This window comes from Lampetra fluviatilis, chromosome 22 (assembly GCF_964198595.1).
Source record: "Lampetra fluviatilis chromosome 22, kcLamFluv1.1, whole genome shotgun sequence".
Lineage (NCBI taxonomy): Eukaryota > Metazoa > Chordata > Hyperoartia > Petromyzontiformes > Petromyzontidae > Lampetra > Lampetra fluviatilis.
Genome location: NC_136296.1, coordinates 11,822,748 through 11,842,004, shown reverse-complemented (window position 1 = coordinate 11,842,004; position 19,257 = coordinate 11,822,748). Strand labels below are relative to the sequence as shown.

The 19,257-nt window shown below is 51.7% G+C and overlaps 1 protein-coding gene across 1 annotated transcript in view; it reads right to left on the bottom strand.

Annotated features, from left to right (window-relative positions):
- Positions 1 to 18,149, bottom strand: part of CLU (clusterin) — a 184,685-nt gene extending 166,536 nt beyond the window's left edge. Inside the window, exon 1 of the mRNA XM_078866488.1 lies at positions 18,140 to 18,149. Coding sequence (XP_078722614.1) covers positions 18,140 to 18,149 — 10 coding nt within the window. The remainder of the gene's footprint in view (positions 1 to 18,139) is intronic.
- Between the last annotated feature and the right edge of the window lie 1,108 nt (positions 18,150 to 19,257).

The window sequence follows — 19,257 nt, the reverse complement described above, 5'->3', positions numbered from 1 at the left end:
CCCAACGTGAAGACCACGTGCGGTTAATGCTGCCCGCTCGCAACTGTGTTCTTAATAACGTACGACTAATTGTAATGATGTTGTTGTTATTGTCGGTGGTTGTGATGATAAATGGTTAAATTGAGTCGATGATGATGATGATCTATGATGATGATCTCCATCATCATGTGTCGTTGATGAGGATCGTGGTTCTGGTAGCATTGTTATTGCTGTTGATGATTATGACAGTGTTGATTATAATCATTGATCTCGTTGATGACGATCATGATGATGACGATCAGAATCAGAAAATGTATTTATACTGGAGGAATCCGATGAGCTATAAAGTTTTTTTACACAGATGTCCAGTAGATGGTGTGGATGGCACAAGTGATTTACAGTATTTATGTTGATGATAATGGCGATTTTGATGACAATTATGATGATATCAAATATTGGTGACGATTCATGATCATGTTAATGAGGTCGATGATGACGATGATGATGACGGTGACGGCCCCACCCAACGTGACAAATCTCAGGTACGTGGACAGAATTCCGAACATTAAAAAGAAATACCACTGCTCATGCAGTACAACCTAATACCAACACATATTCAAGTCACAAACACAGACACAATTACATAAATAGGCTCACGCTCCAAGAGACACCGCACATTTTAAATACTTGCATAAATTTAAGAGCAAGCTGTTCTTTCGCTCACATGAAATACATCATTTGGAAAAAGTCACGCATCCGCTAATGCAACCTTCCACGTAGCCTAATCGCCCTGTGATTTCTCATGAGCTCAAACGGCGTCTTTGTGTTCCCCGCCAGACTTGAGCGGGCTGAAGGCAGGAGTTGATCTCATCTGCAAGAAAATAAAGTTGGGGAATCTGGAGAAAATTGGCCACGACGCTTTTTTTACCCTCCCTCAACCACCCTTAAAGCCACGGCTAGGGTTATAGGGTTATAGGGTAGGTGGTAACACTTCGACAACCCTAGGGTTATAGTATCGCTCCAGAAATGGATATTCTGCACCGAGTATACACAGGGCCCTGGGACCCACAAGGCACAGCCTAGAAGCTGCTGACTGCGGGAATGGATGAGTTACACACACACATACACACACAAAGACAAAGATCCCCCATATAGCTTTTGACAGAATGTTGGGGGCAAGTGCTGTTTATAGCGAGGAACGGCACACGAGTCGGTGAGTGGATGAGTGGTCAGCACCATGCCCGACCGCCTTTGTCTCCCCAGTGGCGATGTTTACACACCACAGCAGGTACTCGTTTAAGGCTGAGTCGACCTAGGGGAGGCCCAGGGACCGGGGACCGGTTCAGATAATCGTCACTGGTGTTAGCGGGAATCGAACCCGGTTCGCCAGGTTCATAGCGCAGCGCAGCGCGCTAACCGCTACACTACCGCTCCCCAGTATATATACAGACACACACACACATATACTGTATAGACAAACAAATACAAAGATCCCCCGCGTAGCATTAATAGAGGTCGTCAGTGAGTGTTGCAATGCAGTACCACGCCAGACCGCCTTTGTCTTCCCTGTGGTGGTGTTTACACATAGGGGGTAGCAGGTACTCGTTGAAGGCCGATCTAATCCACGCGGAGGTCCAGATCCGGATCAGTAATCCGTCTCCACCGACGTTGACCATGCCCGAGAATTGAACCCAGTGCGCCAACCGCTGCGCCACGACTCCCCGTGATCTTAGTTGTACTTGTTTAAAGCCGGGCGTCAACGTGAAAACCTAGACGGAAAGGTCGTCAAGTATCTATATCTGGGCACGGCCAACACGAGTGGATTTATAGCGACATCTGCGGACGCGATTACAGCCCAACTAGCGGCGCTTGGTGTTCAGCGTAACGCATCTCACGAAGACGAAGATGCCCCGGGTAGCCTTCACAGGCTGTTGGGCCAAGTGCTGCTAGCCAGCACCTGTGAAGGACGGGGAGAGCAGACAGCACCACTCCCGGCCGCCTTTGTCTTCCTAGTGGCGATGTTTACACATCACACCACCAGATACTCATTTGAGGCTGAATCGACCTAGGGGAGGCCCAGGACCGGTGCAGATAATCGTCACCGGTGTTGGGCCGTGAACGGGAATGGAACTCGGGTCGCCGGGTTCGTAGCGCAGCGCGCTACCCGCTACACTCCCCCATTCACATACAACCACTCACGCACTGCCACACACACACATAAGAAAGACATGCACACACACATAGACTCTAAACTCACACCAACATAGACACACACCGACATGCACACACATAGACACACACTGACATGCACACACACATAGACACACACTGACATGCACACACACATAGACACACACTGACATGCACACACACATAGACTCAAACTCACACACACATAGACACACACTGACATGCACACACACATAGACTCAAACTCACACACACATAGACACACACTGACATGCACACACACACATAGACACACACAGACATGCACACACACATAGACACAAGCTAACACTCACACACGTGTCCCTGGGTCACTAGTAACGTGTGCGCGTCATCTGGGCGCTCACACTTAGAGGACAATAACTGCTCCTCCTCTTCCTCCTCTTTTCCGTGTTTTTGACCGAAATTTGCGCTGACGCCTGAGGCGCATGAGGAAGGCGACGAGAAGCGATGGCGAGAAGGGACGGAGGGGCGAGTGGGGGGGCGACTGGGTTGTTGGGGGGGGGGGGTGCAGCTACAATCGGTAATCAAATGCTGCTCTCACCACCCCTGGCCCCAACCAATGAGCCAGCCAGACACTATCGCTAACTCTCACCAGCTATAGCCAGTCACAAGTACTAACTCCATCCCTAATCCTAACCAACTATAGCCAGTCACTAGTACTAACTCCATCCCTAACCCTAACCAACTATAGCCAGCCACGATAGTATTCGCTGTGCACCTAACCATAACCAACCAGACCAACAAATGAAAACAACTCCTATGGAATATGACAGTACACATGCGCAGCACAAGTATGCTCGCATATTATGTGGTTCTGTGAACGTACAAGCTACGGTTCGTTGAATGTGTAACGTGATCAAAATGAGTCAAGCTAAAACAAAGACACTCTAGCCGAGCGGTGGTTTCAACGGTTCCACGTAATCTGCGCTTGGATTCCGAACCCATGTCCCACGCGTTCTAAGCTCAGTCGCCCTGTGCCCCATCCCTTCGGCGCATCCACGCAGCTCCACTCAGCAGCCTCGTGCCCAGAGCCCTCGGCAACAGCTCCCCCACGCAGAAAACCACCACCACCATCATCACCACCAGCACCAGTAGTATTACTTCCTTTAATTCTAGATTTGAAGCTTTCGTGACTGCAAGGATTCATACTCTTAGTTCTTTCGGTAAAGTCACGTAGGTAAAAAAATGAAATTAAAATTAATAAAAAAATAAAACAATAAAAATCACGACGTTTCGGAGGCAACACAAGTCTCCGTCATCAGGTGGGACCGTCACAGCCAGATTTGCTGCATTACTTCCACCACCACTGCCACCACCATCAACCACCATCACCGCCACCACGGTCGGTGGCTTAGAGACGAGAGCCATGTGACTGTGAGATCATGGGAAAATCATCCATCACCTCCACGACCACCACGACCAGCACCACCGACCACCAACCACCATCACCACTGCGACCACTATTCGGAGCAGTGCTCAAAGGGCATGCGTGTGGTTTCAGATGCCGTGAAACCGAAGCCGAAGAGATGTGCTTCGTCAGCAGGGGGTGAGTGGGACAGACGGACAGCCAGGGGCAGCTGTTTGCGATGCGCACGGGGGCCGGGGGGGTGGGATAAGTTTAGAAGTGAGGACGCCTCTCTGCACAGAGGGGAGCCGCGGGAGGAGACGGAGCGAGAGAGAACCCGTTACAAAACTGGAGAGAGAGAGAGAGAGGCAGAACAGCAGCGGCGGTATCTCAAAGAGACGTTTTAATGACGACGACCTATTGGCCTGATTCTAAGACGCTCCAGAAAGTAAGAAGCACCGCGAACGTTGAACGCGTGTGAAGTGGGTAGCGGCCTGCGTGTCACGCCGCATTACGACAACAACAACAACAACGACAACAACAACAACAACAGAGCGCGGTTGACGAGGGAGATGCCGCGGTACCGAGAGAGACGCGAGCGAATCTCTCTTTTTTTTGCGAGAGATTGAAACCGCGATCACGCAGGACATTGATGGGCCCGCGAACCACGAACCCTTGCCGTGAACACGACCGTGAAGAGTGAGAATAAAGTTGGCAGACAGGAGGGGAGGGGAGGAATGATCTATAAATAATAATTGAAAGAAAAAAACACACACACACAGTTACAGAAAATAAATAAATTAAGAGGGTGACATGAAAAGACACTACGCGTGCACATTTTTTTATTAAAAATAATAATTAATAAAATGCAATTTATGGAGAGGCGATGGGGTGGACGCCGCGGATCTGCTGTGGTGCCGCTCACAGAGTGGCGAGAGCAGGTGGGGCATTCACTGGCCCGATATTTTGAGCGACAGATACTCTACAGGCACTCCAACACCCCTGCAATTGGCTGAGTGTGCGCGTGCGTGCGACTGCGCGCGTGCGTGTGATTGTGTGTGTGTGGTGGGGAGCGGTGGGGTAGCGGTTAGCGCGCTGCGCTATGAACCCGGCGTTCCGGGTTCGATTCCCGCTCACGGCCAACACCAGTGACGATTATCTGAACCGGTCCTGGGCCTCCCCTAGGTCGACTCAGCCTGAAATGAGTACCTGGTGCGGTGAGTAAACATCGCCACTGGGGAGATAAAGGCGGTCGGGCGTGGTGCTGGCCACCCACCCCCTCGTGTACCGTTCCGGCCTTCATAGGTGCTCGCTAACAGAACTTGCCCCCACAGTCTGTTAAGGCTATACGGGGGATCTTTGCCTTTATCTTTGTGTGTAGTGCTGGCCTTCATTGGTGGTCGCTAACGGCACTTGCCCCAACAATGTCAAAGCCTATATGGGGGATCTTTGTATTTGTAGTGGGGAGAAGGAGTGTAGCGATTAGCGCGCTGCCCTATGAACCCGGCGACCCGAGTTCGTTTCGAACTCACGGCCAACACCGGTGACGATTATCTGAACCGGTTGCGGGTATCCCCTAGGTCAACTCAGCCTCAAATAAGTACACGGCGCGGTGTGTAAACGTCGCGACGGATGAGACAAAGGAGGCCGGGCGTAAAACTGGCCACCCACCCCCTCGTGTGCCTTTGCAGTCCTTTATACTCGCTTACAGCACTTGCCCCAATAATCTGTTAAGGCTATACTGGGGATCTTTGTCTTTGTGAGTGGGCCTGCTGTCGAGTGTAGCCTGCAATACTGTCGGTCAGCATCACGGGTGAGTACGAGGTGGGTGGAGTGAGGAGAGGTGGGGGGGGCAGCATGGTGAGTGGCGTGGTGGTAGGGAGGTGGGGGCGAGTGAGCCACGGGTGCGAGGCGCGTGTGTGTGCGCGTGTGTACGGGGAGGAGTCGCTGGTGGGATTGGTGAGATTTGGATGGGGGTGGAGGGGCTGGGTGGGAGGGGAGGGTGCGTGCAAGAGGCAATTTAACGTGTTTAAACGGACTGCGGCTTTCACAGTGAAACCCAGAGAGCGTCCGAAGCACACTCACACGCGCGCTCTCTCACACACACTCACACGTGCGAAAACAAAGTGACGGAGCCGAACACTTGGCCGCTGTTCGGCTGAGCCTCCACGGCACAGCCGCATCGCCCCTCCACGAAGAAGAAGAAGTTCCCCGTTCGAAGATGCCGCTGCCTCCGCTGCTGCTGCTGCTGATGAAGACCCCTACAACCGAGACCCCCACGCAAGTGGCGGCCGCGACGGCTGCGACGATGCGGATACCAAACCCGGAACGCGAGCCGGGCGGTCAGCAGCTCGCCTGCGGCTCGACTCCGCAGTGGCCTTGAAGAAGCGGCCACCCGGCGGGCAACCCTTCACGCAGAGTCGCGCTGCCAACCCCGAGGTACAAGCACCAACACCCCCCCAACCCCCACTAAGCTCGTCCGGACTTGCCGATCCGACGCGCAGCCAAAACTGTGTTCCCCATGCCCCAGACTTAACATCGTCGTTGCAGTGAGCAGCCAAAAAGGTCGGTGTGTCATCGTTCTAGCAGGCACAGAGTATGATGCGCGTGTACGCAAGGACCTTTGTCAATCCACTGCTGTGTGAGAGCCTTCCCTCCCCCCACCCTCCTCCTCCCTACAACCCCCCCCCCGCACGCCATCAGCGGCAATTTGACGAAGAAATGGAAATCTCGACAACATCAACTCTGGAAGCGACTGAACCAAACGTGTCGTCCAGCAGAATGTTGCGTAAAACATCTTTTTTTTTGGTTGCAGACACACTAAATGGGAAGGTTTTGTTTTTGGTTATGTGGCTCTCATCAGCAGGGTGTGGCCCCCGCTGAGAGATGCCACTCTCCTGAGGCTCGCTCAGCGCATCGCGATTCTACACCAGGCTCCGCTGCTTCGCTCTCGTGTGATGGAAATGTTTATAACGCCGAACTCCCGTCTGATGTTTGCGTAACTTTGGACGATTGTATCCTACACGTGTCACCCGAGGCTTAATTTACACCCGTCTCATTGTTAATAAATGCACACCTTAGTGAATGTATAAACGCGTATTATGTTGTAGAGCGGTGGCGCAGTGGTTAGTGCATCGCGCTAACAACCCGAAATCCTTAGTTCAATACCCGGCCACGGCTAACATCATTGGTGAGCGATATCTCAACCGATCCTGGGACGACCTGCCCTCCTCTTCACCAAACCGCATTGACCAGCGTGGTGAAGTATGGTCAAGCAAACCTGCCAATTATCGACACGGCGTGGGGGAAGGTCAATCCGGCAGTGGATTTTGACAAAGAGGGCTGTCAATAATTAATATCGTACACATCGCATGACCTACTACCGATCGTTATACCACCGCGGCTGAAATTGTCTTCAGTCTCTGTATGAGTCTGTGCATAAACTCTCTCGATGTTTAGCCAGCACTCGCCACGAGTTATTCCTTCATCTCTCTCTCTCAAATCCCCAGCTGTCAAACTCCACATCGCATCGTCCACCAACAAAGAGAGACGGGAAGGAAAAAAGAATACACCCACGTGGCCAATTTTCACATTTTATTCAAAGCGGTGCACACAAGTCACAGCGTGTGGTACCGAGGTGCCAACCAAGTGTCGTGACCTTGCCCTGGAATCAAGAGGGTGGCCGGGGATGAATATGATCGAGTCGGCGTTGAAATAATCGCGAAACAAAAAGCGAAAGAGAATGGGTAACAACGCGACCTGCTGTTGTCGTGTAGCGCATTCAGCCGCAGCAGCGTTCGCCCGCTGTGATTGACAGAGGGCCGTAAACGATGTCACGATGAACATTGGAGCGGTTCACCAACGTTGTGAGATAAAAAAAAAACAATTATCTCATTCCCTAATGGGATTTCATATGTTTAGATAGATCTAATAACTGTACCTGCAAAAGTTATTGGGGGGAAAAACTCTGTCCGTTCGTGATAATAATTTGCGAATTATTCAACTTCCTCTGATTGAAAGTGCAAGTTACAACTAACCATGACGATCCAATTTGGATGTTAAAATAATTTGTTTGTGTTGCCTCTGGCTATAAATCTTAAAAGTTAATTAATATCGAAACGTACGTGAATTAATTGAATCTGCGTGTTCTTCCCAACACTCCACCCCTACACACTCCGCTAACCACTCGCACTCAAAAACGCGCACGTCCCCGCCCGGAATACGATTACCGTATTCTCCCGATTATGAAACGCTAATCGCTGTCCCCCACTCTCCTTCCCTCGTGATATTATGCAAACATATTTGAAGGGTGCGTCCTATAATCCGGTAGCCGTGTGTGTGTAGGGGAGCGGTCGTGTAGCGGTTATGGCACTTTGCTACGAAGCCGGCGACCCGAGTTCGATTCCCGATCACGCGCCAACACCAATGACGATTATCTAAACCGGTCGTGGGCCTCCTCTAGGTCCGCTCAGCCTCAAATGAGTACCTGGTGCGGTGTGTAAACATCGCCACTTGGGAGACAAAGGCGGCCGGGCGTAGTGCTGGCCACCCACCCCCTCGTGTGCCGTGTCGGCTTTCATAGGTGCTCGCTAAAAGCACTTGCCCCAACAGTCTGCTAAGGCTATACGGGGGATCTTTGTCTTTGTATGTGACCGGATTTGAAGAACTTTATTGACACCAGGCACACGTTTGGGGATGCGTCGTACTTTCCAGAACGTCTTCTAGTTCTAATAATACGGTAACACATGCGCATATGTATCACCGAGGGGGGCAAATGCGACAAATGATGTTCTGCAATAATTATATCAGAAAATTATACCTATATATGATGCCAAGGTCACGGTGATTGCTGTGTACGAGATAGAGGTCATTGGCGGTACCTATCATTTTGGGAAAACAAATTTAACTGACAGGAAGATGACAATTAATCAGCAAGAGTATCTATACAGCAAACGGAACGTACACGAGGTTCCCTGCCCCTGGGTGACACTGCCCATGGGTGACACTGCCATGGGTGACACTGGCCATGGGTGACACTGCTCATGGGTGATACTGCCCATGGGTGACACTGCCCATGGGAGACACTGCCCATGGGAGACACTGGCCATGGGTGACACTGGCCATGGGTGACACTGGCCATGGGTGACACTGCCCATGGGTGACACTGCCATGGGTGACACTGCCATGGGTGATACTGCCCATGGGTGACACTGCCCATGGGTGACACTGCCCATGGGTGACACTGGCCATGGGTGACACTGCCATGGGTGACACTGCCCATGGGTGACACTGGCCATGGGTGACACTGCCATGGGTGACACTGCCCATGGGTGACACTGCCCATGGGTGATACTGCCCATGGGTGACACTGGCCATGGGTGACACTGGCCATGGGTGATACTGCCCATGGGTGATACTGCCCATGGGTGATACTGCCCATGGGTGACACTGCCCATGGGTGACACTGGCCATGGGTGACACTGCCATGGGTGACACTGCCCATGGGTGACACTGGCCATGGGTGACACTGCCATGGGTGACACTGCCCATGGGTGACACTGGCCATGGGTGACACTGCCATGGGTGACACTGCCATGGGTGACTGCCCATGGGTGACACTGGCCATGGGTGATACTGCCCACCCAAGCCTCTTGGCTGATGGGCTAAATTTGTCGCCAAAACATGTCTGCAATGCAGGATTCTGCAAAATAAGTTGACTTCCGAAATCACGTGCACAGTGGGCACCACACTTAACTCTTCGCAAATGTATCTCGACGCTTCATCATCATCATCATCAAGCATGATCTATCCACTGCGAGATGAACGCTTCCAATCTCTCACGGTATCCCGATGTGACAGTTATCCATCTCGATGAATCTGGAGCACCTGGCACCGCAAGCCCGTTCCACCGTTCCATCTCCACGATGGTTGCGTATCTCTACCCCCCCACACAACTCTCACCTCCCCAAGATATTTGTCGTTTAGCCTTGAAGATACACACAAAGTCCTCGGTGAGCATTCTATACGTGCAATATACTTAGATATTTGAATACGAGTTTGAATGTTGTTTTTAAATATAATATTTGAATGATTACAATGTGTAACGACAACAATTTTTGTCCGTGGGTAGTAAGTGTTATTTTCTAATTGCTTATGCCTCAAAAGTACAGAAAGTGGCTATTATTCTCCACAAACTTTGCTTTTGTGACCAGGACAGTGATATTTTGAAATGTACCTATTTTCAATGAGAAAACGCGGTGTGCATTTGTGGCATTCCTTTACATAAAGTCCTGGTCATTAAAGCAAAGTTTGTGGGGAATAATAGCCATTTTCTATACTTTTTAGGGAAAATCTATTAGAAAATAACACTTACTACCCCGGGACAAACACCGTTAAATCTTGACTTAAAGCTTTCGTGACTGCAGGAATTCATATTCTTTGGGTCTTTCGGTAAAGTCACGTAGATAGGTTCAAATTATCAGGTGACGATTGCTTGTGTTGTGATCGAAACGTCGTAGTTTTTTGCTTATTTTATTTTTATTAATTTGAACCTATCTCCGTGACTTTACCGAAAGACACAAAGAAGACGAAAAATCGTGTTACATAAGTTATGTATACCCGATGCGTTTTTGAGACAGGATTGCTTATCCTGCGTGATGTAACGTGTCGGACAAGCAGATGATATACATACACACACATACACTCAGATGCGCACACACACACACTCAGATATGTGCACACGGGGAGCGGTGGTACGTTGGTTAGCACACTGCGCCATGAACCCCGCCGTTCTGAGTTCTATTCCTGACCACAGCTCACATATCAACGGCAAGGCCTCTCCCGTTCACCAACTCGCAACTTACCAACGTGGTGAAGTATGGTCAAACCCACCACCCCTCCCCCCCATGACTAACATGACGTGCGGGGAGGCCTTCATTCATCCAATTTTGGACTGACAGGGCTGTAAATTATTAATTATTATAGACATACAAACAGATGCACACTTATACAAAGACTGAGACCCTCCCGAAAGGCTGGGCAGACTAGTGGGCCAAGTGCTGTTAGCGATCACCTATTAAGGCTAACACGGCACCCGATGGGGTAGGGTAGTCAGCAGCTACGCCAATTTAAGGTTGAGTAGACCTAGAGGCGACCCAGTACAGGTTCAGATAGCGCGTGCCAGCGCTGCTGTAGATGGTCAGGAATTGAACTCCATCGGAGCGCAGTGCGCAAACAACCCCTCCCCACTCACAAATACACACACACACAGATACACACTCACATACACACATACATACACGCTCACATACACACACACATAGACACTCACAAATACACACAAACTCTCACATACTCACAAATACACACACACAGATACACACTCACATACACACATACATACACTCACATACACACACACATAGACACTCACAAATACACACACACATACACACTCACAAATACACACACACATACACACATACTCACATACTCACAAATACACACACATACTCAAAACCCACCCACCTAGTCGCTCACGCACCCACCCATTGATTCACCCTCTCACTCACTCACTCAAACCCACCCCACCCATCCATAACTCACCCACTCCACTCACCCACCCATCTATACGCTCACTCGTTCACTCACCTACCCCCCCCCCGCCCCCATATCAGCAACCCACGTTGACCAACGTGGTGAAGTATGGTCAAACAACCCCCACGAGCGATCGTGCGGAGAGGCCTTCATCCAGCAGTGGATTGACAACGGGCTACACATGATTATTTCCATCACCACCGCCACCAATACACTCACTCAAATCCACCCACCCACCACCACCACCACACTCACTCCGATCTCTCCTGCTTCGTGAGTTCGCGTTGCTCTGAGGGCTCGCGGGCCAGACGAAGGCAGAAGCCGTGGTTATGCGAACCACGTGCTGACACACACCGACGCGTTTCCCCCGACAGCCCCCCAACCCCAACCCTATCACGTAATTCACGCGATTTAAGGGTCATACTTTGGCATTAACAACAACAATATATATAAAACAATACATTTAGATTCGTAACGCGCCAATGCCGCGTGGAATTCGCTCGCAGTCGTAGAGGGAGATGGAGAGAGAGGGGGGGCGACTCAAAAGCGTCAGGAGGAGGAGGAGGAACCACAGACGAGGAACAGGGAGGCAGCAGCAGCAGCCACGCGGCCAACAATTGCCCCGAGCTCTGCGGTCCTCTACGATTAAGGTTGAAATCGGCCAATTAACGAGTTGGAGGAGCACCTGGAGAAAACCCACACGGGTGTAACCGATGGAGACCACGCTTCTAGCTGGACGGTAACCTGCCAACGAGCCAGGGTATACGGCTCCTCTTCCACGCTCACGGGAAGGGAGTTTCACGCCATCTGTGCGTGTGCGGTGATACACCAACCCCCTCGCTGCTGCCTCCACAGGGCTGGCCGGATGGCAGGCGTGACGTGCCCTTGGTACAATTCGACCAGACTGGGGCCCGATCTCGTCTCACCTAAGAGGCTAAGCAGGGTTTGAAGCTGGCCAGGACTTCGTTTGAACCAGGTCTGTCTGAAGACAAATCGTTACTTGCCAATTCGGTTAGCGATGTTCCCCGCGTGACGTCCCACGCCCTTGACTCAACACAGAACACGCCTCGCGTTGGGCCAAAGCCTACGAGTGTGTTCGCCACTAAACGGCTAAACCGGTAACCGTTTTCACGAACGGTTTATCGGTTCGGCCAAAGTCAGGAACCGCCAAACCGGTAATTCCTCCTCTAAAATAGTTTCGGAGTCGATCGCAACTGGGCGAAACTCACACGCGGGGCTCAAGTGCCGCGCGTGTGATGAATTCAACGCGGCGATGGTCACCAACGCGCCGCTGCGGACAGACTCGTAACGCGCTGCAGCGTCGACATGTGCGGCGAACCGGTACTAACCGGTACTAACCGGTTTTCTCTCTCGCTATTTATTCCGGTGACAGGTGCTGCAAACACAGGGGACGGGGGTGGGGGGATGGAAGGAGGGAGGGGGGGATGGAGGGAGGGAGGGGGCGGATGGAGGGAGGGGGTGGATGGAGGGAGGGGGGGGATGGAGTGGGGGGGATGGAGGGAGGTGGGGGATGGAGGGAGGGGGGGATGGAGGGAGGGGGGGGATGGAGGGAGGGGGGGGATGGAGGGAGGGGGGGGATGGAGGGAGGGGGGGATGGAGGGAGGGGGGGGATGGAGGAAGGGGGGGGATGGAGGGAGGGGGGGGATGGAGGGAGGGGGGGGATGGAGGGAGGGGGGGGATGGAGGGAGGGGGGGATGGAGGGAGGGGGGGGATGGAGGGAGGGGGGGGATGGAGGGAGGGGGGGGATGGAGGGAGGGGGGGGATGGAGGGAGGGGGGGGATGGAGGGAGGGGGGGATGGAGGGAGGGGGGGGATGGAGGAAGGGGGGGATGGAGGGGAGGGGGGAACTATGCACCGCCAGCGCACCACGTGTCCCGGTTGAGCCTCCCAGAAAGTGTGCGCAAGACGTTTATTGAACGTCCAATTCGCCCCTCCGTCAATCCGCAACCCAGTGTCTCCCCAAGGCCCTGGTGTGCAGCGTCTCGCAGACTCCACCGCAGTCACCTTGCAAGGGGATCGACGGAGGTCACCAGATGGCGCGCAACTCTTGGCCCAGTCAAGTTCACGTACTTCTTTATATGCCCATATGAGAGCTCGCTGCTATGGAATGTAAAGAAGTATGTATGTTTGGCTCCGGGGCAGAATCGTCGCTCGCCCATCACTGCCGCCGCGAAGAAGAGAAGATAACGCGCCTGTGGTGAAGATGGGGGAGAGATGGGGGGAGGGGGCGGGGGGACAGAGGGGGGGAACACGTCCGAAATGGGACCATCGAGGAGATGGAGCGATGAAATTAGCTCAAGTGCTTGGAGCATGCAGGTAACTGCTGTTATTATTAATATACAATTACGGGATCGTGATGAGAGGCGGTGGAAGCTTGGGCACGACGTTCATCCAGCAGTGGATTAACCATGGCTCATGATGAGGTGGGTGGGTGGGGCCCATGCTGCTGACACAATTGGGCTATGCCCATCTCTAAACCTTTATAAACAATTTGCCTTCAGAGGCGAACTCCCCCCTTTTCCTGATGACGACCGCTTGTGTTGCGGTCGAAACGTCGTGGTTTTTTGTTTAAATTTTTGATTATTTCATTTTTATTCACTTGATTATTTTTGATGACTTTTTTTTCTATCTACGTGACTTTACCGAAAGAATAAAAATAAAACATAATAAAATAAAATTCTCACGACGTTAAAATACGCTGCCAAGCTTAGCAGTGTTCATTAGGACGCTGTCTTTCCGACAGCTCTGTTCTTCACCTGAGGACGGCTGCTTGCGTTGTGGCCGAAACGTCGTGAGAATTTTTTATTTTATTATTTCCCTTCGACGTGACTTTACCGAAAGAACCAATGAATATGCCGTTTGGCTTTAAGGTTGTTGTTCTTCCCCCGCACCTCTGATTCGTGCGGTTGGCCACGTACGGCGAGAAAGAAGTTCAACGTGCATGCATACAGCAGGGGGCAGTGCGGCACGGTCCATTGTTGTAGCGCACTTCTATGTCCACCCCCAACCACCCCACCACGCGTGCGATGACCACCTTCGCTAAACCGCTCTGACCAGCGTGGTGAAGAATGGTCAAATAACCCCCCCCTCCCACGCCCGTGAAGGCGCGGGGAGGGGCGGGTGGTGGGGGCTTTCATTCAGCAATGGGTATGACAGACAGCTGTAGAGTGCACGTAGACAGACACGTAGACACAGAGACACAGACACAGAGACAGATAGACAGACAGAGAGAGACATACACAGACATAGACACCCAGTCACATCGATACAGAGACACATAGACACACAGACAGACACAGAGACACATAGACAGATAGATAGACAGAGAGACACATAGATAGACACAGAGACACATAGACACAGAGACACAGAGACAGACACAGAGACACAGAGACACATAGACAAATAGATAGACAGAGACACATAGACACAGAGACAGACAGACAGATAGACAGATATACACATAGACAGAGAGACAGAGAGACAGAGACACAAAGACACAGAGACACATAGACACCTAGACATAGAGACACATAGACACATAGACAGAGAGACAGATACACAGAGAGACACATAGACAGAGAGACAGAGAGACACAGAGACACATAGACACATAGACAGACCGACAGATAGACAGAGAGACACATAGATAGACACATATACAAGTACAACCGCGATGCGCGCCAGTCGCCCATACAAGCGCTACTATCCAGGCTCAAAAAACGTTGCTGAGCTTGCGAGCTCTGACAGACGTTTCGCTTGTAGCCCCACGCACAGTTTGGTGATCTCAAGCTCAAGAGGACCCCAGAGATGTTTGAGATCCGTCGTGGAGTGCGAGCCGGCTCTCCAACAGACTCACACCCGTGCTGCCGATATCCCCAAATAGCCTCTTCAGTCTGTGCGCATTGGCGATGGACTGGATTGGTCGGAGCAAGCGTCGAGACTCACAGACAGACACAGGCACGGGGAACATGCGTCACCCTTCTCACCGAGCAAACCCGTGTCGCTACGTTGTCCCCACCTGACGAAGGACGCAGGTGTTGCGCCCGAAACGTCGTGATTTAATTTAGTCGTTTTCATTTATTTCATTTCATTTTTTACCTACGTGACTTTACCGAAAAAACCAAAGAGTATGAATCCTTGCAGTCACGAAAGCTTCAAATCTAGGAGCAAACCCGTTTCATCTTCTTGGTTCTTTCGGTAAAGTTACGTAGGAGGAAAATAATAAAATAATAAAAATAAAACATAGTAAAATAATAATTTAATTTTGTTTTATTATTTTTATTATTTTAATAATATTATTTTATTATGTTTTATTTTCATTATTTCCCTTCTACGTGACTTTACCGAAAGAACCAAGAAGATGAATCCCTGCGGTCACGAAAGTTTTAAATCGAAATCAAACCGGTTTCGTTGAATTCCCGCTCCGTGCTGCTGCGTCGTGCGAGCACGTGGCTAGCGGCTGGCGCGTGCCGCCCAGCAGCGGCGGCGGTGAGGCTCGCGGAAGACTCGGAGAGTCCGAGCCGTGGTATGAGGGAGCACACGAGGAATCCCCGTGACCCCAGGACACTGTTGACTTGTGACCTCGGTTACTGATGACTCCCATCGACTCTCTGTCCCGTGTTACAGTCACCCGCGACCCGGCGTCGCTCTGACACACGTGGCCCTGCGTGCCCGTCACCCCGAAACAAGGGGTCTCCCTGACCCCTGACCCCTTTTCCTCAGCCACACGGAGTCGTGGTAACCTCGCGTCTCGCTGGCCCATGACCCCAGGTCGCTCTGACGGATGCTCTCATTTCACTCTGACCCGAGGTGTCTCTCATCCACAGCGCGTTCCCAGGTCACTCTGACCTCAGGTGGCGGTGACGCATTGTCCGCTCCAGGTGTAACGTGTCCCTCTGTCTCTGCGTATGTCTGTTGTGTGTGTGTGTGTGTTTGCGTGCCAGTGTGCGTGAGACGAGATCGTGTAGCGGTTAGCGCTCCGCACTACGAACCCGGCGAAGCGAGTTCGAGTTGTGCTCACGGCCAATGCCAGCGACGATTATCTGAATCGGACCTGGGCCTCCTCGCCCAGGTCGATTCGACCTCATGAGTACCTGGTGCGGTGCGTAAACATCGCCACTGGAGAGACAAAGGCGGTCGGGAGTGGGGCTGGCCACCCACCCCCTCGTGTGCCGTTCTAGTCTTCATAGGTGCTCGTTCAGCCCACTTGCACCAACAGTCTGTTATATGGGGATCTTTTTTTGTCTGTGTGTATGAGTGTGTCTCTGTGCGTGAGTGTGTCTCTGTGAGTGCGTCTCTCTGTGAGTGTGTGTCTCTGTATGTGAGTGTGTGTCCGTGTGTGTCTCGGTGTGTTAGAGTGTGTGTCTGTGTGTTTCTCGGTGTGTTAGAGTGTGTGTCTGTGTGTGTCTCGGTGTGTGAGTGTGTGTGAGAGTGTGTGTCTCTGTGTGTGAGTGTGTGTGTCTCTGTGTGTGTCTGTGTGAGTGTGTGTCTCTGTGTGTGAGAGTGTGTGTCTCTGTGTGTGAGTGTATGTGTCTCTGTGTGTGAGTGTGTGTCTCTGTGTGTTAGTGTGTGTGTCTCTGTGTGTGAGTGTGTGTATCTCTGTGTGTGAGGGTGTGTGTCTCTGTGTGTGAGTGTCTCTGTGTGTGAGTGTGTGTCTGTGTGTCTATGTGTGTGAGTGTGTGTGTCTCTGTGTGAGAGAGTGTGTGTCTCTGTGTGTGAGTGTGTGTGTCTCTGTGTGTGAATGTGTTTGTCTCTGTGTGTGAGGGTGTGTGTATATGTGTGTGTGTCTCTGTGTGTGAGTGTGTGTGTCTCTCTGTGTATGAGTGTGTCTGTGTGTCTCTGTGTGTGAGTGTGTGTCTGTGTGTGTCTCTGTGTGTGAGTGTGTCTTTGTGTGTGAGTGTGTGTGTCTCTGTGTGTGAGTGTGTGTGTCTCTGTGTGTGAGTGTGTGTGTCTCTGTGTGTGAGTGTGTGTGTCTCTGTGTGTGCTGCGCGAGTCGCCCCCTTCACGCCACGCGCTCTACCCGGCCCGTGTCTCTTGCGACACGCGGAGATAGATGAACGATGGTGCAATGAGAGACGAGGGGGGTGAGTGGTGGTGGTGGTGGTGTGGGGTGAATGTGGGGTGAGACGGGGGTTGTCAGAATGGGCGGGTTCTCTGCTGAGTCCGCGTGGTGCGGAAGGGGTGAATAGATGACGGTGTGGGGGTGAGTGTGGGTGGTGAGAAAGGGTGAGTGTGAGTGGTGGAGTGGGGTGAGTGGGGAGGCGTGGGTGGCTGAATGTGTGAGTTCATTGATTCGGGTGTGTGTGGTGCGTGATGAATGCAGGTATGTAAGTTGAACTTCTTTCGCGCCGTACATAGCCAACCGTGCTGAGCACAGGCCTAGTGGGGGAATGAGTGGGAGGAGGGTGAGTAAGTGGGGTGAGTGGGGGGTGAGTGGGTGGCTGGGTGTAGTTGGGTGGGTTGGGGTATAGCGGAATGATGGCCAAAGAGAGTTGGGATTAAAGGTCATCTTGAATGAACTTGGTGGAAATCATCGCTGTCGGCATCATCATAATCAGCAACAGCATAATCTGTTTATATCATGGTCAACAGTGCCAGCAGCATAATCATAATCATCACCATCAGCAGCAGAATCAACACAGTCATAAAACTGATGATCATCGTCATCAGATGCATGACAATGATCAGCAGCAACATCATCGTGCTTAAAATCATCATCAGCAGCAGCAGCAGCAGCAGCATCACCCTCACCCTTATCATCGTGATCATCATCACAGTCATGATCTCTGACATCCTCAGCGTCAGCATCACCATCAAGAATACCTTCCCATCATCATCTCTTTTCCCCAGCTCTTACAATTATAACCTTGCTCAAATGCCGGAATGTGTTGGTGACGATGCTGTTTGTTGCTGACCGCTTGACGTTTTGGGTCTTGCTCAGCATCTGTGTGAAAAAAACATATACCCATCATCATCATCAGTGGTCACGAACACATCACATCACACAAAGTATGAATTATTATTATCATCAACAAGCGTGTTCATCCATGGAAGCCTCACTGAGTCACGTGACTCCTGTACCCACCCCTACTTGACATTTGTGAAAAAAAGATTTATATATCATCGGAGTTCTCCGGTATAAATACATATTTCGATTCTGTTCAGGAGGGTCCTGCCAAGTTTTCGCAGTCGTGGGAGGGTGGGGGGGGCGCAAAGATTTGTTTTATGCATACTTACGCAAAATCCCAATTGAGTAATTTGCGGTGTCATTTTTCAAATTTGCAAATATTTGGCCACACACAAAGGCCTCTGACCTCTTGCGAATGAGCGTCACGGGAATGGGGCCATCGGGGCCCACCCCGAGCGACGCAGACGGCGCGCAGCAGGAGCAGACACCGCAGCATTCACCAGGGAGGCCAGCTCGATTCGAACCGCGAACCTCTGCGACGCTGCTATACATTTCCGCGCAGATAAGCCGCTTCGTTGAGCTATGATTTGTGGTCAGGTCGCTTCAACATCAACATCGTCACCATGATCACTGACATGACTGGCCTCCATCACCGCGATGATGGCCTTTGCCATCGTTTGATCGTCGCTCCAGCTTCAATGTGGTCGTCCCTTGTCGGTGGCTAGGAGATGTTAACTACCTCGCCTGGTATACAGGAGGTCGTGGGTTCGATCCCGACCCTGACGATGCCTGCTGCTGTAAATTTGGAGTTTGCGTGTCTCTCTCATCATCATCGCGGTGGCTAGGAGATGTTAACTACCTCGCCTGGTATACGGGAGGTCGTGGGTTCGATCCCGACCCTGACGATGCCTGCTGCTGCTATATATTTGGAGTTTGCGTGTCTCTCTCATCATCATCGCGGTGGCTAAGAGATGTTAACTACCTCGCCTGGTATACGGGAGGTCGTGGGTTCGATCCCGACCCTGACGATGCCTGCTGCTGCTGTATATTTGGAGTTTGCGTGTCTCTCTCATCATCATCGCGGTGGCTAGGAGATGTTAACTACCTCGCCTGGTATACGGGAGGTCGTGGGTTCGATCCCGACCCTGACGATGCCTGCTGCTGCTGTATATTTG